At 32.7% G+C, this 21848-nt stretch overlaps 1 protein-coding gene across 24 annotated transcripts in view; it reads left to right on the top strand.

Moving 5' to 3' along the window:
- LOC120418446 (heterogeneous nuclear ribonucleoprotein L) overlaps nucleotides 1–21848 on the top strand; it is a 354926-nt gene that overhangs the window by 299559 nt on the left and 33519 nt on the right. For 15 of the 24 annotated variants that reach the window (XM_039580857.2, XM_039580859.2, XM_039580858.2 and 12 more), the window contains one exon: nucleotides 4172–4186. The exons of the other annotated variants lie outside the window; for them this stretch is intronic. In XM_039580857.2, coding sequence (XP_039436791.1) covers nucleotides 4172–4186 — 15 coding nt within the window. The remainder of the gene's footprint in view (nucleotides 1–4171; nucleotides 4187–21848) is intronic. 24 annotated transcript variants of the gene reach the window in all.

The following is a 21848-nucleotide window of genomic DNA, read 5'->3' as shown; positions in this document are numbered from 1 at the left end:
GAAATGAAGCCCAGCGTTGCCGGGAAATGGACAGGAACACAGAGGAAGTACAGCACAGCTTCGCGTTAATGGTGTCATAGCTTAAAAATAGATCATTTTCCGGGTTTGGGGTTGATTCTTGGAAGGGAAATGGGGAGCAGAAGAGCAACTAATGCTGTTTTGCACTGGGCACAATAAAATGCTTCGTGGCAACACGCTAGGAAAAATAGTGGATGCTGTGGGAGGGCACAGTTGAAAAAAATTATAAAGTAAATTATAACTTTTGCTAATTAAAAACAAAGTTTTTTTTTAATCGTTCAAATTATTTTAAAATATTAAGCAAAAGCGAAACTATCAAATAATCACCATAATTCATAAAGAAGAAAAACGAGGCTTTACCAAGTTGGATGAATACGACGATTGCTGAAAAAATCGAGTTTGCAAAGAGTTACGTAAAACATTTTTAAAATCACTGTTAAATAGGATTTTCAGTGAAACTTGTGTTCCCCCACATTAGATTGGCGTCCGTGTGTGTTTAGTCAGCTCAAAGATCAAAACATTGTCGAAAAGTTTAACTTTTCGATACTAGTTTAAAAGTTGGACTTTTCAGCACGGATATGATTGTCATAATGAACTTTTCAGCAATGCTATTTTTGCTGATGGATGAGTAGGCTATTTCTATCTAACTATTAAATGACAGGAAGAGTAAATAATTTCTAAACGGAATTTAAAAACATTTTTTCCACGCTTTTCGTGATTCAACGAATGATCTCTGCGGTAAACTTCATACAGTAGGACTGGTCGCATTGACATTTGTGATTTTTTAATTCGTTTTTAGCAAAATTTGTCATGGTTTTAAAATATTTTAGTTTTATTGACTTGTTTCTGAATAAATACTAGTATTAAACCTTTTTTCATAAAAAAAAATTACGTGACTATTCTTTTCAATGTTCTATCATTTGCTTGTCTAGAATCACTTGCTTTCTTTTTTTCATAAAGAAAATTAAACAATTCCAAAACCAGTATTTTGTGTATTTCTCTTTCTTTCTCACTTCAAATGATTTTTTATAAAAAAAAAATGATTCAACAATTTTTTTGCGAAGCTTGGTTGATTTTTTCTATGATGTATTATTTTGTTTTCACCATCTAATTTTTTTTTCTAAATGATGGTGAAGATTTGAAAAAAATCATTATTGATATTTCAGTTTCAGTATTTCAGTTCCAATAATCCAGATCGTTACATAAAATTAATAATACTGAACAAGTCCACTCAAACGTGTTTTTTTGTAATGACATCGTGACAAATAACAGGCCAGTTTTTCCGATCTGTGATCTCCATTTTTTTTTAAGGATATCGAAATTAATTATTGTCTGCTTTTGTTTCGTGGCCAAGTAATTTACGCTTATGCTTCACATTTTTAGTAGACAAAAAGATCCAACTTTTGAGTTATAGGGTATGAAAGACGTTTTGTTTTTTTACCAAATCATGATTTTTTGAAATAAACAGTGTTTTTTTAAGATAATCAAAATCATTTTTAAGATGTAAAATTGAATTCTTTATCTGATTTTTTTTTCACAATTCCGTCGTGAATCTACATACTTCTCCTGTCATTCTTGAGCGACGAAGCGGCCCACTTTTCTCTACCAAAAGTAACAGACTGGAAAATAATACCTTTTTTTTAAATGGGTGCTGAAAATTTGAACATTTAAGCAAAAATAAAAAATAAACATATAAGCACCACACAGAAATATATTCTTGTAGATTTACATTATTTATCATGTACCAAAAGCTATCATGATAAATGATGTATATTTACATTAGATTCATTGGAAATTTACATTAGATTTATTGTAAATTTACATTAATTTTGTTGGAATAGTTTAAATTAACTCATTCGGAAAAGCAAAACAACTGCAATGAGCAACTCGTTGCAAAACCTGATTTTTACAAAAACTAGTTTTTTCTGCTTCCACAAAGGCCAATGACTTTTATACTTCAATTGTTTTTGTAGACGGATGTGCCAACTTTTCAGATAAAGGGTATGACGGATGTTTTGTTTTTTAGCAAAATTATGATTTTTTGAAAAAAAATGTGTTTTTTTGAAAGATTCGAAAATGCAATGCATAAGAAATAATTTTATGATGTAAAATTGAATTTTAAAATGGAAAAGTACTTTTGTAACATTTTGATAAAGTGCATCATTTTTGAAAATTGTTATCTTCAAAACCATTAATCAGATTTTCAATGTTAAAATGTAAAACTTGCGTGAAATAAAAAAAATCATGTTTTTAAAATCTTGACTTACAGAAGATAGAAGGTGTCTTTCATTCTTTGGGCAATGACTTACTGATGGTTCTGAATTTAGGGGCTAGAAATAGCAAATTGAAATGAAAATATAATCACGATATGTGAAATGCTTCTACAAACAACATAAAGAAAACAATGTTTTGATTGATACATTCTGAATCAAGATTTGAATGTTTTTCTAAAACATACATGGCCGCCAAATGGCCGATCGGGAATGATGCCTATCAGAGCCTTAAAAGGCCTTGAATTATATTGTTTGGCCTATGGAAGTCGTGATTTCAAAAATCTGAAAATATTTTTTTTTAGAAGTTGAGAAAAACTTTGCACAAGTTTTAATTTTTAACATTGCAAATTTGATCAGGGGTCGATTTGCAAAATTCTAGAGAATTGCTCATTTTATGTTTGTTTTGCTGAAAATTCGAATTGTTTTGTAATTTTTTTGTCTGCTTAAACTTTTTTGGACATAAGAAATCGATGGACAAAGTTTCATACAAATATTAATAAACATGATTAGTCGACTTGCAAAATTCTAGAGAATTGCTAATTTCCGATTTTTTTTGCTAATTATTAATACATTATTAATCATTTGTACCTATTGTTTGACCTAATTTTTGAACTTTTTCAGAAATACTAGTAAAAATTATGTTACAACTCTTGTTGCTTATTTTCAAAAATATTTTCATCGGTGCCCACACTCCTTCCCTCGCTAACGAGACACTCCCAAGTACACCAACACGGTGACTCCTGCTCACTAATGGATGAAAATGGACATCGTTTGTGAGTTCAGCCCGGAGGGACCTGAGATGCGCTGCCTTTTTTTTTTTTTTTTTTTTGCGCCACAACTCTCATTTTGCTGCTCGTTTTCCCCAATCAAAACAAGCTGGCCAACTGCAGCAGCAATCGATGCAAATTCAACATGTGCCAACTGTGCTCTGATGACCGGGAAAATGCATCCCCGGTTTCTTCGGTTCGCTTTTCCGACGACTGTCGTTACGGGCGGGTGGACGGGGGATGTCCCTTAAGGGGGGTTGGTGGATATAATCGCTGCATCCATTATAATGCCACCCGTTGTCGAAGATAAATAAATAAATTGTGTTCTCGACGTCGTGATTTGCTTCCCCTTGGGGGAAAAAGGTCAACTCGTAATGGGGGAGGAAAATCGCCATTATTTTCCTTTTGAAAATCAAGCAGTGATTGAAAACGAATGCACTTTTGTAACTGTCATAAAGAATTAAGCAAAGCTCTCCGCACACAACTAGTTAGTTGCACCAAAAGTTCCTTCGCAAGGACAAAGTTAAACGCAAACAGACTCGTCAAAAGTTCTCCCGGAACGATTTCTCATTCTTGTGCGCAAAAGCTTCTGCAAAATGACGGAACGGAACTATGGGCACTTGCGTACGATTTGCCAACCCCAACTTCTATGAGTTCTTTTATTTGGCTGAATAACCAACCTTTCCAAGGGAAGGAAGAGAGACAGTGGGTGAGTGGGAAGAAATCGAAATTTTGTGCCATAAAGTTTAATGGGTTAGTTTGAATTTCAAATTGAATAGAATTATGAGTTTCCCTGGAAGGAGTGCCTTTGCTATACGGGTGCAGAAAGCTTAGTTCCGACTTCGGTATAGTCTGCTGCTACTACTGCTGCTTCCACGGAAAGAGAATGTTTTCATTTCTGGTGAAAAGTTTGTTTATTACCACATCAGCTAAGTGGATCGAAGTTGGAGGAGTTAAGGATGGGGGAAGTTATTTCTTTGTGTTGTAATTGTGAAAAGTTCTTTTGGATTTCCTCTTTGTTATTGTTTTTGGTTTTCCACACTACTAACACTCTGTCCCGTTTCTAACATTGCAACAATATTGATGAATGTCTTTTTTTTCTGTCTATTTCAGTCACTCGAGGACCTAGTAAGTATTCAACCAGTTTATTTGTCTTTATAAATTTCTGCTAACAATGTTGTGTGGGATGACATCTATTTGATTTTAATTCTCGGTGTATATGACTGTATCACAATTTTAGTCAAGGACTCACTGTATTATATATATTATATGTATAATGGGAAAACAATTTTCTGATCGACTAGGTGTCTGGCAATATTACATCTGGGCAGGAGTACATCTTTTATATCGGAAAAAATGTGTTATTTAACCTCTTAAAATGTGCAATTTTAACATTTTTTTGGTGTAATGTTTATTTTCCAGTCTAAATTGAGGTAAAATGTTATCATAAAAGAGACTTTCCAAAATTACACATATTTTTAAGGTGTAGAAGCAATTCTCCCCGAATTTTAAATAATAAGGTTTGTAACTTAAAACGGTGCACTTATTAAAAAATAAATGTCAATTAATTTTCGACTGCAAATTTAATATTGCATCTTAAAAGTTATATCAAAATTCTATATCGACCATTTTGAGCATTTCTTTTTTGTTTTTATTTGGCCCAAACTTTTTGGAAGCTGTCCATAAAAAAATGGTACATAAATTTCCGAAAATCTGTACCATTTAATAAAAATATCTGATCGAGTTGGTGTCTTCAGCAAAATTGTAAGTATTGATGGGGACCATTAAGTAAAACACAAGTACACGCAGAAATTTTTTTTTATTTTGCCTCTGAAAATGTGTAATTTTACCACTTTTTTGGTGTAATGTCACTTTTTCAGTCCAAATTGAGGTAAAATTACATCACAAAAAAGGTAATATTAAACCTTTCAAAATTTCACCTTCCAAATTTACACATTTTTTTACTGTGCACAAAAAGAATAAATTTTCCGAATTTTAAATTAACATCATTTGTTCACAAAAATTTAATTGTCACATAAAAAGTGCACCATTTTCAAGTTACAAAACTCTTTTTTTAACCAGCAAAATAATTTTTAGCAGGACATTCTTTAACATACTGAAAAAAAATAAATAAAAATATTTCATCAAGAAAATGATTATCCCATGCAAAAAATACAACTTGTAGCTGAGATAGCTAGTGAAACTCGTGTGAAATTTTCTCAACCTTTTGAAAATTGAGATTTGCAAAATCATGAATAACTTTTCAAAAGGGACTAAATCAAATATACTAGCCGTCTTGAAAAATTGGTCGTGAGTTTAAAAATCTTAAGAGGTCTAAAAAATTTTACAATTGTTTGATTTTGTTGCATTAATAATTGGATTAATAGTTTCCAAGATAAAATCGGTGAAAAGCCAAATGGGAAAAATTTAGGAAAAGGTCGGATCCACAATGTCCAAAAAAGAAAATTGTAGAGGATTTTCTCAACGTTTCAAATATATACATTTTTTTTTTAAATATATAAGGACAGTAGTTTTATCTCGAAAATGTTATGCAGTTCGTCAAAAATTCACAAAAGTACTTTTTGATTCAAAATTCACTTCACTTTTTTCCACTAAAATGTTTTGGTCAAAACATGTAAAGAAATCGAAAATTAAAGTTTGTCAGAATTGACTTTTTGCGATAAACACAGCAAAAAATTATAATATTTAGATTGTTTCATGGTGTAATTACACATTTTTTCTGCCAATAAAGATATACTCATTCCCAGACCTGAGTATTTGACGCACAAAGTTTCATCCAAATAAAAAAATAAAAACTTTATTTTTTTATTCGACAGAATAAAAAAATAAAGTTTTATCTGCAATTTTCTGCTCTTTCTGTCCACAATAAGGGTTTCATTCCTTTAAAAATGATAGACTTGATTTGAAAACTCTATTTCAAATTGAAAAAAATAATGTTTTACATATCTTCGACTAACAAAAGTATACAACCTGAAAACGGTGCATATTCCTGAACTCTTTTGGGAATTTCAGTTAAAGTGATGAAAAGTAAAATATTGAAATAAAGTCCCAATAACGTACCAACCATGCCAGTTGTCATAAACTCTTTCAAACGTTTAGTTTGAGTTGTACAATTATCAACGCTGGAAGTGCTTTTCAAATAGCTTTCAGTTGGCCTTATATTTTCAATGAAAATGAAAATTTCCGATCAGATTTATCACTTTAGTTGAAACTTAAGCTAAAGAATTCCTGGTAACCAATACATTTTCATAAACATTTTATTTATATTTTTAAATATATTTTTGATACTTACTATTCTTGATACTTCATATTCCATGAATTGACTTGTCGCAAATTGTGTTTAGTGAAGATCCCGGAAATGGCAAGAATTTGAAAATTATTTAAATAAATTTTAAGTAAGTCTGTCGCTCCTTTAAAAAAACAGTAAAACTTTATCTTTTCGCATTGACTTTTTTTTAATAGGGTAGAAACTAGAAGATGTTGAAAAATTGATCCCGAATTGACCATGCCACAGATTAAAATTACTCCTTAGAACAAAATATTTCAAAATATCTAGGAGAATTGGAACAGTTTTCCTTCTGTTATTGTGATTGACGCAATTTCAAAACCATGGCGATTTTTTTTTTCTTTTTTAAACATTGTTTTCATGACGCAAATTTGAAATTGTTTAAATTCTGGTATATATATAAATTTTAAACATAGAGTTTTAAAGTTTTTATCCTAAATGTTGTTTTTTGTTTTAAAATATTGAAATCAACCAAATAATTTTAAGCTGGACATTCTTTTATGTTAAATTTTGAACAAAACATCTCTCCTCACAATAAGCTAAACCTCCATCAAGAAAGTCTTAAACGGCGAAAAGAAAAGCCCTTTTCCCACCTCACTCCAACAACGCAACAAACAAACACCTGGTGGCACAAACTTAAGGTAGCAGAGACTGAGAAGGCAAAAGATAATCGAGAATAATTAATCTTCTTGATTTCCGGGATTTGTTACGTCCAGGACGGGAAAGAGTTGAGGGGGGAGGGGGAGGGCGTTGGTTGGTCGGCCACCGGTATTCAAATCCTTTCTCCATGATTGTGAAGAAAAGCCGGACATTTTTCCTTCACCGAGTAAAGAAAGAGCCCCGTCGGTGGTTGGTACTGTCGGATGGTGTTGACTTTGCTGTTAATGGGTTTTCGCTCGGGGACGACGACGCCACCGAGCTGGTATTTGTGTCACCAGGATGAGTGTTACTTCTGGAAGCGATTGCGACGACTTCACCGGGAAGAAGCGATAAATAATTGCCAAGTGTGTGTGTGCGCAAGTGTGTGTTGGTTTGTTTGTGGTTGTGTCCTTTTTTTTCTTAAGGGGGAAACTTCCATCAGGTGTGGTTCTACCAACCATTAATCAAGGTGGTTTTAATGGTGTAGAAAAGCTTGGAATGTGGTGGTGAGGGGAGGGGCGGGGGTCGTTACACAATGACAGGCCGATTTCTTAGGGGGTGGGACGGAAAAGTTGAATAAGTGTGGGCGAAATAAATGGTTTCATTAGCGGTCAGTGTGAATGGGGAAAATTGGAAAAGTTTCTCGAGAGGTGGAAAATCCACAGTGGATTTTCAGTCGAATGAGTAGTGGTTACCTTGACATTTGAAAAGCTCCTACGTGAGACGTTCAAATTTTGTGGTTTGGTAAAACTCACTAACGGAATTTAAAAAAATCAATAATTTAAATTAAATTGAAATTAATTTCTCACATTCATGTTATTGACAACAGAAAGAAAGCTATAAAAACATAGTTAAAATCATGGTGATTTTGTTACCTTGAAAAGTGTGTGAATTTTTCGTTACTTAAATTTTTCATGCAGATTGAGGAAAAAAATTTCAAAGTAAATTAATTTGCACATTCAAATTAACAGTCTTTAGATGTCTAATGAGGGTCGTGAATTTAAAGACAGAAAAAACTATTTTTTATGTTATATTACATACATAAATATGTGAAAAAAAATAGAAGAGAGACGTAATTCATCGTCAACTTCATGAAACTTTGCTCTAAATGGTATTTTTGACCCCAGATCCCAAATCTGACTTTTTCAATATGTCATCACGGTGCACAGTGGGCAAAAACGGGTGAAAAAACGGATCTTTTGATGCCGTCAGTTTCTGCCTGTCAAAAGTATCATTTTTAATGTAAAAAATTACGAGGAATCGATTGGTGACACTCTCAATGGCGGCAAATGACGGCAAGGGCCCATTTTGCCCCATTTACCCCTTATTTATGTGTTTTTCATTAATATCTTGAATTACTGTAGTATCCTACAGTTTTAAAATATGTTATTTTACGTAGAAAATCGCGAGGAATCGATTTGTGACATTTTCATTGGCGGCAAATGATAGCAAGGACCCATTTTGCCCCAGTTACCCCATTTTATGTGTTTTTCGTCGATATATTTAATTGCCGTTGATTTTACACTTTGAAAGTATACTATTTTATGTATAAAATCACGAGAAATCGATTGGTGACACTCTCATTGGTGGCAAATGACGGCAAGGGCCCATTTTGCCCCATTTAACCCCTTTTAATGTGATTTTCGTAAAAATCTTGAAATTACATTATTTCCTACAGTTTCAACGTATATTATGTTATGTAGAAAATCACGAGGAATCAATTGGTGGTGTTCTCATAAGCGGCAAACGACGGCAAAGGCTCGTTTTGCCCCATTTACCCCATTTTATGTATTTTCTTTAATATCTTGAATTGCCGTGGTTTTCCAAAGTTAAAAAAAGTTATTTTATATAAAAAATCGCGTGGATTCGATTGGGAACACTCTAACTTACGGCAAATGGCGACAAGAGCCTATTTTGTCCATTTCATTTGTTTTTAGTCAATATATTAAACGTGTCGTGATTTCCTATACAGTTTACAAGAATGTTACTGTACAATGCACAGTACGTTCAAGATATTCACGAAAAACATCTCAAGAAGGAGTAAATGGGGCAAAATAGGCTCTTGTCGCCATTTGCCGTAAGTTAGAGTGTTCCCAATCGATTCCACGTTATTTTCTGTATAAAATAACTTTTTTATCTTTGGGAAACCACGGCAATTCAAGATTTTAAAGAAAATACATAAAATGGGGTAAATGGGGCAAAACGAGCCTTTGCCGTCGTTTGCCGCTTATGAGAACACCACCAATCGATTCCTCGTGATTTTCTACATAAAATAATATACGTTGAAACTGTAGGAAATAATGTAATTTCAAGATATTTACGAAAAACACATTAAAAGGGGTTAAATGGGGCAAAATGGGCCCTTGCCGTCATTTGCCACCAATGAGAGTGTCACCAATCGATTTCTCGTGATTTTTTACATAAAATAGTATACTTTCAAAGTGTAAAATCAACGGCAATTAAATATATCGACGAAAAACACATAAAATGGGGTAACTGGGGCAAAATGGGTCCTTGCTATCATTTGCCGCCAATGAAAATGTCACAAATCGATTCCTCGCGATTTTCTACGTAAAATAACATACTTTAAAACTGTAGGAAACTACAGTAATTCAAGATATTAATGAAAAACACATAAATAAGGGGTAAATGGGGCAAAATGGGCCCTTGCCGTCATTTGCCGCCATTGAGGGTGTCACCAATCGATTTCTCGTGATTTTTTACATAAAATAAGATACTTTAGAAGTGCGGCAAACTACGACAGTTGATATTCGAGAAAAACACCCAAAAAAAGGCAAAATGGGGTAAAATGGACCACTTCCCGTCATTTGCCGCTAATGAGAGTACCACCAATCGATTCCTCGTAATTTTTTACATTAAAAATGATACTTTGACAGGCAGAAACTGACGGCATCAAAAGATCCGTTTTTTCACCCGTTTTTGCCCACTGTGCGGTGGATTGGACCCCTTCCATTTTTCGGGATTGTTTTTCAACGATTTCTAGCTCAAAACAGTGAAAAAATAGAAAGCTATGTAAAAAAATTCATTAAAAAGGTAAAAAATATTTCCAAATTGATGTGATTTCTCGTTACTCAGCCAATTTTGCAATTCTATTTGTCTTCAATTACATCACTTTCTTTATGGATCCTTTTCTGCCTAATTAATTTTTGTTCTGAAGGAAGAGTCAATGCTTTTGGTTCTGGTTCTTTGGTGTACAAATCTTCTCATTCCGCTCATTTTGCCCAGCCAGCTCAAGCATCCTTTTGAGACAGGGATTAGACTAATTAGTGGAGTCCACCACTTGGCGCTTGGTGGTGACTTTAGCTCGCCTACTTAAGGATAATAATCTGCAAGCTGTTGAACATTTTGCGGGGTTTTGTTGGCTTATTACACCGTGCCTCTTTCTTGGATAAACCTGAGACATTCCTAGAAAAATAAAACAACAATATTTAATTGCAAAAAACAAAAGTTCTGATTTATTCAGCATCCAGCTGTCCTAACAACGCAAAAGTTTCCACATTGACTCAGTTTCTTGAAGGTTGTTGAAATTTACGACCTGTTTTCCACAAACAACAACTAAACAGAAACAGTAGAGAAAGAACCTCAAACCATTATGGAATGTTTGCAAAACCGCCGATTTATCCTTGGGCAGAGAGATAGTCCCCCCAGTAGGAAATATACTCACACAAGTACACACAAAAAGTGTCCTGCCGCCTCTCTTTCTCGACAATAACATAACCTCGAAAGCACTCTCTAAACAACTACGACCGGGGGCGGGATGTTCCACCAGATTTGGGGGTGGTGTGGAGGTAGGCGGGAAAAATCATTTTTAACGTTCCATTTTCGACCTCGGCCGGCAGCTGCTGCTGATGCATAACACTCCATATTATATGTACACTGGTCACATGAGGAAGGACCATGCAATTCCCCTCCCACCCCCCGCAGGGGGGGATCCCTTTTCCATGATTTTCTTTTTTTTTGCTCCTCTTCTATGTTTGCTTTTCCCACCCGCCAGAAAAACAGAGTCCATAGTAATAAAGTAGAATTTATTTGCATCATTTGTCCCGCCCACTTTGGACGTCGGACGCCCACACCCCCGCAAGCCATTATGCTCTGCGATTTGGCCACCGGGGACCAGAAGAAATCCAGTGACCGCCATCTGTTCCGTCGTTGCTGCTGGGGGACCACTTCTCGGCGACTTGGACCACAAAGGATAACGATTTGTAAATCTTTGCTGCTGCACTGTGTTCTCATGCGCTGCTGTGGGAAAAGTGCCTCTTGCTTGATGTGGTATTGAAATAATGCATTTGCTGGCGGGTAACCCTTGAGGAGTTTTAGTCTTTTTTTGGTGAAATTTATTATTATTTAAAAACTGGTTTAAATTGAAATTTCCCATCCGACTTAATCTATTCACTGAGGAAGAAAATTCAGATATTCAAAATAATATTTTTGGTTTATTTACATAATAAATTAAACACCTCCAGAGTTTTGAAATTTACATTGAGTGTACATTGGTGAACGAATAGACTTCCCGGTAAAATAAGCCACTAGGCATTTTACAAGTATTGATAATTTAGACCAGACGTGAAACTTTGAATAAAAATATTATTTTCGAGAATTCATTAAAATTTGCCATTCTTTGACTAACATAACTGTTAAAATGGAAGAAGCACTTTGTGATACTTTTTGTCTCAATTTTATGAAAAAAAAATCTTTGAATAATAGCTTTAAAAGTTCTTAAATTGTGCAGATTTTGAATTCAATAATCCCAATATGTGAAAATTTTGAAACTTTGAAATAAAAAAATAGAACATAAAAAAGCGATATATTTTTAAAAATAAAAAATAAAATTTGGATAATGAACACATTTTTTTGAAACCATTTAAAAAATCGAACATAATTATGTTGTAAACATTGAATCTTGGAAATTTTTCTGAATCAAAACTTTTAAAATTAAAGAATTGGAAGACAAAACAAATGAAAAATTCTAGATTCAAAAATTAAAGGAACATAAAATCCGGAATCGTTGTGTAGGGGCAAGCGTGGGTGCCTCTCACCCAGTCGGCCAGGGTTCGATCCCAGAAGGTCCCGGTGGCAAATTTTGAGACGAGATTTGTCTGATCACGCATTCCGTCGGATGGGGAAGTAAATGTTGGCCCCGGTCTAACCTAGAGGTTAGGTCGTTAGCTTAGTCCAGGTGTAGGAGTCGTCTCCATGGGTCCTGCCTCGGTGGAGTCGCTGGTAGGCGGTTGGACTCACAATCCAAAGGTCGTCAGTTCGAATCCCGGGGTGGATGGAAGCTAAGGTGTAAAAAGAGGTTTGCAATTGCCTCAACAATCAAGCCTTCGGATACCTAGTTTCGAGTAGGAATCTCGCAATCAAGAACGCCAAGGCTGTAGAGCGAATAATTTGATTTTGATTTTGAAAATTTTAATATTGGAACCTTAATTTTTTTTAATTTGCAAAATTACAAAACAAGCAATTCACAAAATTTAGAGGTTCAAAAATAGGACAATTATAGGAACTCTGTTTGTTATTTTTTTAAGAATAAAACCTTCAAATAACAAAAAAAAACAAAATAACAAATTAACAAAATTACAAAATCACCAAATTACACAACTCCAAAATACAAAATCAAAAAATAACAAAATTACGAAATTACAAAATTACAAGTAGACCTTTGATTCTGTGCATTCTAATATAATTATGTGTAGATAATCCAGGCAAATCTTCACATGTGCATGGATTGAGTACCGTAAATCGTGGTGACATTGATAGGATTTCAATTTATTATTGGAACATTTTCCAACTTGTAGAACTGGTGGTAGTAAAACTCTCAAGATTATTATTTAAAAAACATGCACTCGGGTAGGCCACACAAGGTCCATGCACCTTTTTTAGGAAAAAGTTTTTTTGTTATATTGTTTGAAAAAATAATTACGTAAAAAGTCTTAGTTTGAATTCCGGGGTGACTTTGATAGTCATAATTTTTCTTGAAAAAATCAGATTTAAGGTGTTAAACTTTATTTTTACGTCAAATTCACCATCACTAAGGTTGCTGATATAGTTTTAAAAAAAAAACATCAATGTTTGTATTTAGTTGACTAAGTTTATAAGCTTTTAAACAAATTTCATATAAATTTTAGGTAAAATTGTTTAAAAGTCAGAATTTTGGCTGAAATTCGATAAAACTAGTTTTGTGATTAAAATTTTCGATTGACATTGCATTTTAAACTGAATTCGAAGCACGAATCAAAAGTTTTCACATTTGATATGTTTGTTTTACTGAAAATGCCTATAAATTTGGAGTTTTCTTCTTAATTATGTTTCAAAAACACATAATATTTATTATTTACAAAATTGTTTTACCTTCTTCTAGTGGAAAATTGTCACATTTTTTACTGAACAATTTTTAATTTTTAGTTTTAATTCTTCTAAAAATAATCAGCATAAATATTTTTTTTTAAACTAATGTTACATAGCAATACAATAACAATTTTGCAAGTTTCTCATGACAAATCTCAATTTCATATATTTTTTTTTGAAAGATTTTGTGTCAAAAATGTGTTATTTTACTCCAGAAACTGGTGAAATTTTATAATGTTTCTATGTAATTTCAGTTTTTTCAGTAATATTTTACCATTAATTCTTTTGAATTTAAACTTTTTTTTAATTATGTGGACGAATTTGGGACGATGGAATAATACTTCAACCGCATTTTCGCATTTGAAGAAAATGAAACGTTGGACATTTATAATGATTTAGCTATGGAAATTTACATACATTACGAACTTGATACCAAAAAGAAAACTAAATCTGATCAAGTTTAACGTCAGATTTATCAACTATAAAATATTTGGTTCTTGCTGCCTTTTTTTTATTTTTGGTTGGAAGTATTGGGTTTTAACCCTCTACTGCCCAATTTTTTCCAAAAATTTTATTTTTCCCGTGTTCAGGAGGTCATTTGAGCAACTTTTGTTCTACGAAAAACTTTACTTCTCTTGTTTTATGTTTTTCTTGTTTTATTTTTAATATTTTAATATGCATTTAACTTGTTTAGTTAATGTTTGTTTTCGGTAGTATTTGGCCTATATGCCACCATTATTATTTAAATTGTAAAAAAATGCGTAGAGGGATAGTCTGGGACATTACAAAAATTACTGCATACTTCTTTTTACTTAAAATATAAGAAATGTTAGTAAAAAAACTCCCAAAGTTGACCTTTAAAAAAATGACATTTTTAAAAACATTGGCAAAGTCACATAAAACAAGTAAAACTTCCAACCCATAAATTTACAAAAAAAATAAGAGTTCTTCTTTCCAATGCTTTTAAAGATAAAAAAAATGGTTGAAAAATGGATTTTTGGCGATTTTTTAAATCGAAGTCCGTCTAAAGGTTGGGTTGGGTTGTAGTGGGTTAATAATTATAATTAATTATATTTAAATTCACAAAAAAAAACTGCTTAACTAAGGGTTCACCAACTTACTCGTGCACGTGAAGCACAGATTTTCCGCTCAACCGGCTGGCTAGTTGAATAGTTTTTTTTCCGCCATCCTGCCCCTTTGCTTTTCAGTTTTCCCCCTCGACGCTGGCTTATGACGTCATTTTCCTAACCAAACAGTATTATTAACTATAGAGAAAGGAAAGCGGGGCAACCATCAAGGAGACTACGTCGTCCGGAAAATTGCGGTTCCTCGGTTCCTCGTACAGTGTTGTACGTACAATATAAAGAAAGATGGATCCTTGGCCATCAGTTAAGTCCGGGAGAAAATATGGGGCTGATGCTTCTTGGCACCGTGCACGGTTAAGGGAATGCTACTTCGCTTATCACCATCTTCTAGTGTCGTGTCAGTACACCTCGTTGTACTGGAAGATACTCTCAACCCTTTTAGCCTCGATGTGTTTTTGGTAAAAGAAGAAATGGTTTTCACTGTTAAATTTACTTACTTTGAAAGTATCAACTAAAATTTTTTTTTCATAAAACACAATATTTTAAGGAAAAAGGTCTTCTAAACTGTTCCTCAACCTGCACAATTCTCAAGTGTTTTCCACCCACAAGAGGTTTTAGTGCAAGGAGGTAACCGTTTACCGTGTTTTCATCGTCGTGCCACACACTCTTCCAAGAGCGGCGTTTAAACTGCATCATAAGCGCATTATGCACGGGAACGAACTTCCCGCCATCAGGACGGAAAATCTGCGCTCGTCCGGGGGTGAGTTGCTTGTTATTCGCGCCATTTTTCCTGTCCTGCCTGTTGTGTGCACCGGAAACGGAACTGAACGTGTACAGCGGCGCTACAGACGGCAGCTTGGCTGGTTTTGGGGAGGGCACTTTTCAAAAGGGACAATTTTGTGAACTTAATTTCAAAGGCATCATTTTATTTTATCTGGATCTAAGACATTTTTGTAAAACTCTTGCGTTCCTGAAATTACAAGGATTGCTTGAAAAGCGTGCAAATGTCTACCTCTTTTTTTCTTTTTGAGACTTTCTTTTCAATTTGTCCTAAAGCTGAAGGTGGTGAGAAATGTAAAAAGAACAGCAGGCATGATTCAGAACGATTCAAGGTTGTGAATTCCTGTTGCTCTAATTGCTCGTTACGAGAAGCTTTGTGAGTCTGGAATTTAATGTAATGTCTTGCCATTGCACTGAAGAAATGTTGTGTTCATTTATATTTGATACAAATTAATTTTCAGGGCTTGAACAATGCCATTTTCAAGATACTTATAGCTTGAAGAATTTACTTGAGTTATTCATAACTCGCCAACACCTTAAGGGATGTCACAAATGCTCCTATCAGTGCAACGATAACGACGTTGACAGATGATTTCTCCCCCGGGACACGAGCTCCTCGAAATCCTCTTACAGTAATCACGGAATGTCACCGACTCTCTCGATGTCCTACAATCACCATTTTCAATTAGCTCGGACCCTCAGTCTGCACTGCAACCCCGTCATGAGAGTTTTGCATGGTGATGATGTGTCGTCGTTGCAATGGAGGACAGCTCTCTGTCAAACCGATCCTGCTGGCCTGATTACGACGACCAGCGATGGCATTTGTCCTCCTTCTTTTCCCCCCTCGCAACGGTTCCAGGAATCTGTTGATATAGGAGGTTCCTCCGGCCAACCTGCCAGCCAGCCAGCCTTCTCTCCAAAGGATTCTCGGGACAAAATAAACCAATAAAATATTCAATATCATTCCGGAGGACTTACTCCGTCTACCTTTTGCGAGATCCTTTGGACCAGATCGGCAGTCGGTGTAGTAGTCGGTGCGGAGCACCAGTTTAGAACATGTTCATATATTCCGGGTGTTCCTGGGAGTTTACCCAGCCAGCCAGGGCAGAGCGGCAAGAGATAGGGAGCATAACCGATGTGACAAGGACAAGATGTGCTGAATTATTTGTACCACAATTTCTATTTACACTTGTGCGCTCCAGCTCGTCCCCGACAACCTGGACTTTTCCGCTTAAGGTTCTGCAGCAACAAACTGTTGGAAGGGATGGGGTGCGAGGAAGGGGGGCGGGGAGCATGTTGCAGAAATTGATTAGGGAGCCAGGGAAAAAGAAAACATGCCAGCTGCCAGAAGTCATTTAAGTAATCCAAAACCGTCAGAGTTGGAATAGAGACACAGAACCAGAACCAGAACTACATGGAGTTTGGAGGGTGGAGAAAAATGTTTGCATGTGTTACGGGTGGAAAGCGACAACATTCAATTAATGCACCAGGAACAGCATAAATCCTGATTGTAAATGAAGTAATTGTTCAGTGAGACAACATGTGAAAATGGATTATTGGAATTTCGTGTTGAATCTGATGTGGAGTGATTCTCTAGTTTTTTGCAAAACATAATTTTAAGATCTTTCAGGGTTTTTAAGTAACAGTTTTAAATTGAAAATTCTCTAAATAATATAATTTTTCAAAAAGATTCAATAAGATTTACAAACGAAGTTTGTTTTATTCATTGGAATTTGGATCAAATGCCTAGAGAAATTGACAATATAAAGGAGCTATTAGACTATGGCAAAAAAAAAACAAACTCGCACTTTGTTTTTGTTAAACGGTTTGCCAAACTCGCAAACTTGCGGCTAACACGCCAAATGTATGCAAGGTGACGATTCTGCAAACGAATGCAGACAAACAAAAAACAGGCAAACTGCCAAACTGTCAAAAAGTTTGTATGTTTGTTTGTTTGTTTATTTGTCGTAGTCTAATACGTCCTTAAGATTTCTTCCCATTCTTTCTTTCTTTCTCGAATATAAATTAAAAAATTTTTTAGAAAGTGAGCAAACAAGTTTCAATAAAAAAATTGCCAAATCTTTAATTTCATAGTGAGCAAATTGAATATAAAAGACCAACTCTTTAACCGGCCAAACATACTAGAATTTCCCCTAGCTACGTAGGGAAAATCCATAAACCACGTGGACACTTTAGGGGGGGGGGGGGGAGGGTATGTCGATTTCCACGATCCATACAAAAAAGTTTTTTTTGTATGGACAATTGTCCACGAGAGGGGGGGGGGTGTAACAGATTCCCAAAAAAGTGTCAACGTGGTTTATGGATAGTCCCGTATTAAAAATTTCAATTAAATACATTTGACAGTTTGACTTTTGAATGAATCAACTTATTTTGTCCGTTATTTTTGCTATGTTTCTCGATTAGTCCAGCTAGTTTTTCGACACTTTCAACATTCTTTTTAACAATTTTGTTTTTTTAGTTAAAAAAAATCAAGACTTGGCAAAAATACAAAAAAAAATAAAAAACGCAAAAAAAAACAACATAAAATACATTAAAAGATCAGAAATACTAAAATACTAAAATACTAAACTTCTAAAATACTAAAATACTAAAATACTAAAATACTAAACTACTAAAATACTAAAATACTAAAGTACTAAAATACTAAAATACTAAAATACTAAAATACTAAAATACTAAAATACTAAAATACTAAAATACTAAAATACTAAAATACTAAAATACTAAAATACTAAAATACTAAAATACTAAAATACTAAAATACAAAAATACTAAAATACTAAAATACTAAAATACTAAAATACTAAAATACTAAAATACTAAAATACTAAAATACTAAAATACTAAAATACTAAAATACTAAAATACTAAAATACTAAAATACTAAAATACTAAAATACTAAAATACTAAAATACTAAAATACTAAAATACTAAAATACTAAAATACTAAAATACTAAAATACTAAAATACTAAAATACTAAAATACTAAAATACTAAAATACTAAAATACTAAAATACTAAAATACTAAAATACTAAAATACTAAAATACTAAAATACTAAAATACTAAAATACTAAAATACTAAAATACTAAAATACTAAAATACTAAAATACTAAAATACTAAAATACTAAAATACTAAAATACTAGCACACTAAAATACTTAAATACTTAAATACTTAAATACTCAAATACTCAAATCTAGATTAAATTTTCAAAACAACCTATCCCTCATGGGTTTCCTATGCAGATAGGACCTTTTGAAAATTTAATCGAGAAATACTCAAATACTCAAATACTCAAATACTCAAATACTCAAATACAAAAACTCAAATACTAAAATACTAAAATACTAAAATACTAAAATACTAAAATACTAAAATACTAAAATACTAAAATACTAAAATACTAAAATACTTAAATACTAAAATACTAAAATACTAAAATACTAAATTACTAAAATACTAAATTACTAAAATACTAAAAAACTAAAATACTAAAATACTAAAATACTAAAATACTAAAATATTAAAATACTTAAATACTAAAATACTAAAATACAAAAATACTAAAATACTAAAATACTAAAATACTAAAATACTAAAATACTAAAATACTAGCACACTAAAATACTTAAATACTTAAATACTTAAATACTTAAATACTCAAATACTCAAATACTCAAATACTCAAATACTCAAATACTCAAATACTCAAATACAAAAACTCAAATACTAAAATACTAAAATACTAAAGTACTAAAATACTAAAATACTAAAATACTAAAATACTAAAGTACTAAAATACTAAAATACTAAAATACTAAAATACTAAAATACTAAAATACTAAAATACTAAAATACTAAAATACTAAAATACTAAAATACTAAAATACTAAAATACTAAAATACTAAAATACTAAAATACTAAAATACTAAAATACTAAAATACTAAAATACTAAAATACTAAAATACTAAAATACTAAAATACTAAAATACTAAAATACTAAAATACTAAAATACTAAAATACTAAAATACTAAAATACTAAAATACTAAAATACTAAAATACTAAAATACTAAAATACTAAAATACTAAAATACTAAAATACTAAAATACTAAAATACTAAAATACTAAAATACTAAAATACTAAAATACTAAAATACTAAAATACTAAAATACTAAAATACTAAAATACTAAAATACTAAAATACTAAAATACTAAAATACTAAAATACTAAAATACTAAAATAGCATAGCATTGGTGTCTACCCGTAGTTGCTACTCTGTTATTGACCAGGACCTCCAAGAATTGCTCCGTGGACCACAGATGAAGAGTAGGAACCAATCATCACCACTTCGCAACTTTCAAATGTTCCTATCATGCTAGCCAATCACAGCGCCGGCCACGACCAGTGGTAAGACACGGGGGAAGTGGATAGGAATTTTAGTCCGATACTTGAGTGATGAAGACCGCTAAATCAGCTGCGTCTTCGACAAAGTATCACGTGAGGTTTGAGGGTGTTAGTAAGACGGGTGTGAAGCCAGGATTCACCGTGGTAAGTGATGCGGCCGGTCAAATCTATTTATAGTCCTTAATTCTTCGTATGTTCTTGGATTCATCTTGGAAGCTTTCAATTCGGTTCACCAAGCTTTTTGTGGTGAATTCTGGTCGTGTTGAAAGTTCAATATTCAGCTAACGAGTATGCAGCCGAGTAAGTTCTTGAATTCAACTTTGCATTCAATATTGCATTGTCTGTTCTATGGTTCTCAGATTCCTATCAAGTTTCTTGGATTCTTATAGCATTCTTATTCCTTATAGTCAACTAAACCTCGATGGTCTGGCGGTTAGCATTTTTGTCTGCTGACCCAAAGGACGGGGAATTGAACCCCGCCGCGTGCTAATGAATTTTTCGTTCATATTCGGGTGTTCAGAATTCCTTCTTTCCATAATTTCTCGATAGGAGCAGATGGGAATCGAACCCAGAACCTTCCGCTTACAAAGCGAACAGCGTAACTATTCAGCCACGCCTACCCCACTAAAATACTAAAATACTAAAATACTAAAATACTAAAATACTAAAATACTAAAATACTAAAATACTAAAATACTAAAATACTAAAATACTAAAATACTAAAATACTAAAATACTAAAATACTAAAATACTAAAATACTAAAATACTAAAATACTAAAATACTAAAATACTAAAATACTAAAATACTAAAATACTAAAATACTAAAATACTAAAATACTAAAATACTAAAATACTAAAATACTAAAATACTAAAATACTAAAATACTAAAATACTAAAATACTAAAATACTAAAATACTAAAATACTAAAATACTAAAATACTAAAATACTAAAATACTAAAATACTAAAATACTAAAATACTAAAATACTAAAATACTAAAATACTAAAATACTAAAATACTAAAATACTAAAATACTAAAATACTAAAATACTAAAATACTAAAATACTAAAATACTAAAATACTAAAATACTAAAATACTAAAATACTAAAATACTAAAATACTAAAATACTAAAATACTAAAATACTTAAATACTAAAATACTAAAATACTAAAATACTTAAAGTACTTGAACACTTCAAATGCCTAACCCAAGTAGCACTCATAACTTGTCGACTGTTGAATAATAGTTAGACAATTGTTTTTGATAAACATACGAGAAAAAATCTGAACATAACTTAAATAACAGTTTGTTTCACTGCTTGTATAACTGACTTATGTAACTATCGTATTTTGTGCCACAAAAGTGTTAAAACACAGTAAACTTCACTCTTTTCCAACTTTAAAACACAACATAGGGAAAATTCTCACCTATTTGGGAGGTTTAGTACTCACTCCTAACTCCATCCAATTTGCTGATTTACACTGTTTAAACAACTTATTTTGGAACACCTTCGATAGAAACTTGCTTGCTCACTTCCGTTTGAGGTATTTATTACTTGATTTCAGTCGAAAACGCTTTTTATCAGCTGTAATAAAACGTCAAAATGCTGATATGCCAAGATGCTGTTCCCTCATCTGCAATGTTTTCCTCGAAAACAGTTTGTTGAATAAGAATAATATTGCACTGTTTGTATCACTGCTTATCTAACATTGTCATGTGACGGCATCTTCTGAAAAATGGGCGTGACCAACCATTCTATAAATAACCTTAGGTTTTCTCGCTTTGTTACACAAATGTTATCGGAGAATAGGTTATATAACTGATAATCAACAAACATATTCAACTTGACATTGCGTGTTGTTAGGTGGTGTAAATTTGTACGTGAGGTATTTAGAGTTTCAATAATGTTTATTTATCGAAGATTGCAATAATTTTAATTGTTGACCGATTATTTATAAACATATCGCCGGTAAAAGCTACAAAAAATATCAGCTTACGGAGTTCATGATAGAGAAAACAACAAATTAAAATCACACCAATTTTCAATGTTACTCCGTGGTACGGTAATCGAAATGACAGTTGAAACGGTTTGTTATAACAAAGTTACATAATGGAGTTATAAAAACTGATTTGAAACAAACTTATATAACCTAATTTTCAATGCAG

The sequence above is a fragment of the Culex pipiens genome, chromosome 2, assembly GCF_016801865.2.
Source record: "Culex pipiens pallens isolate TS chromosome 2, TS_CPP_V2, whole genome shotgun sequence".
Classification (NCBI taxonomy): domain Eukaryota; kingdom Metazoa; phylum Arthropoda; class Insecta; order Diptera; family Culicidae; genus Culex; species Culex pipiens.
Note: the sequence above shows the minus strand (reverse complement) of the source record. Positions and strands in the feature narration are given on the sequence as shown.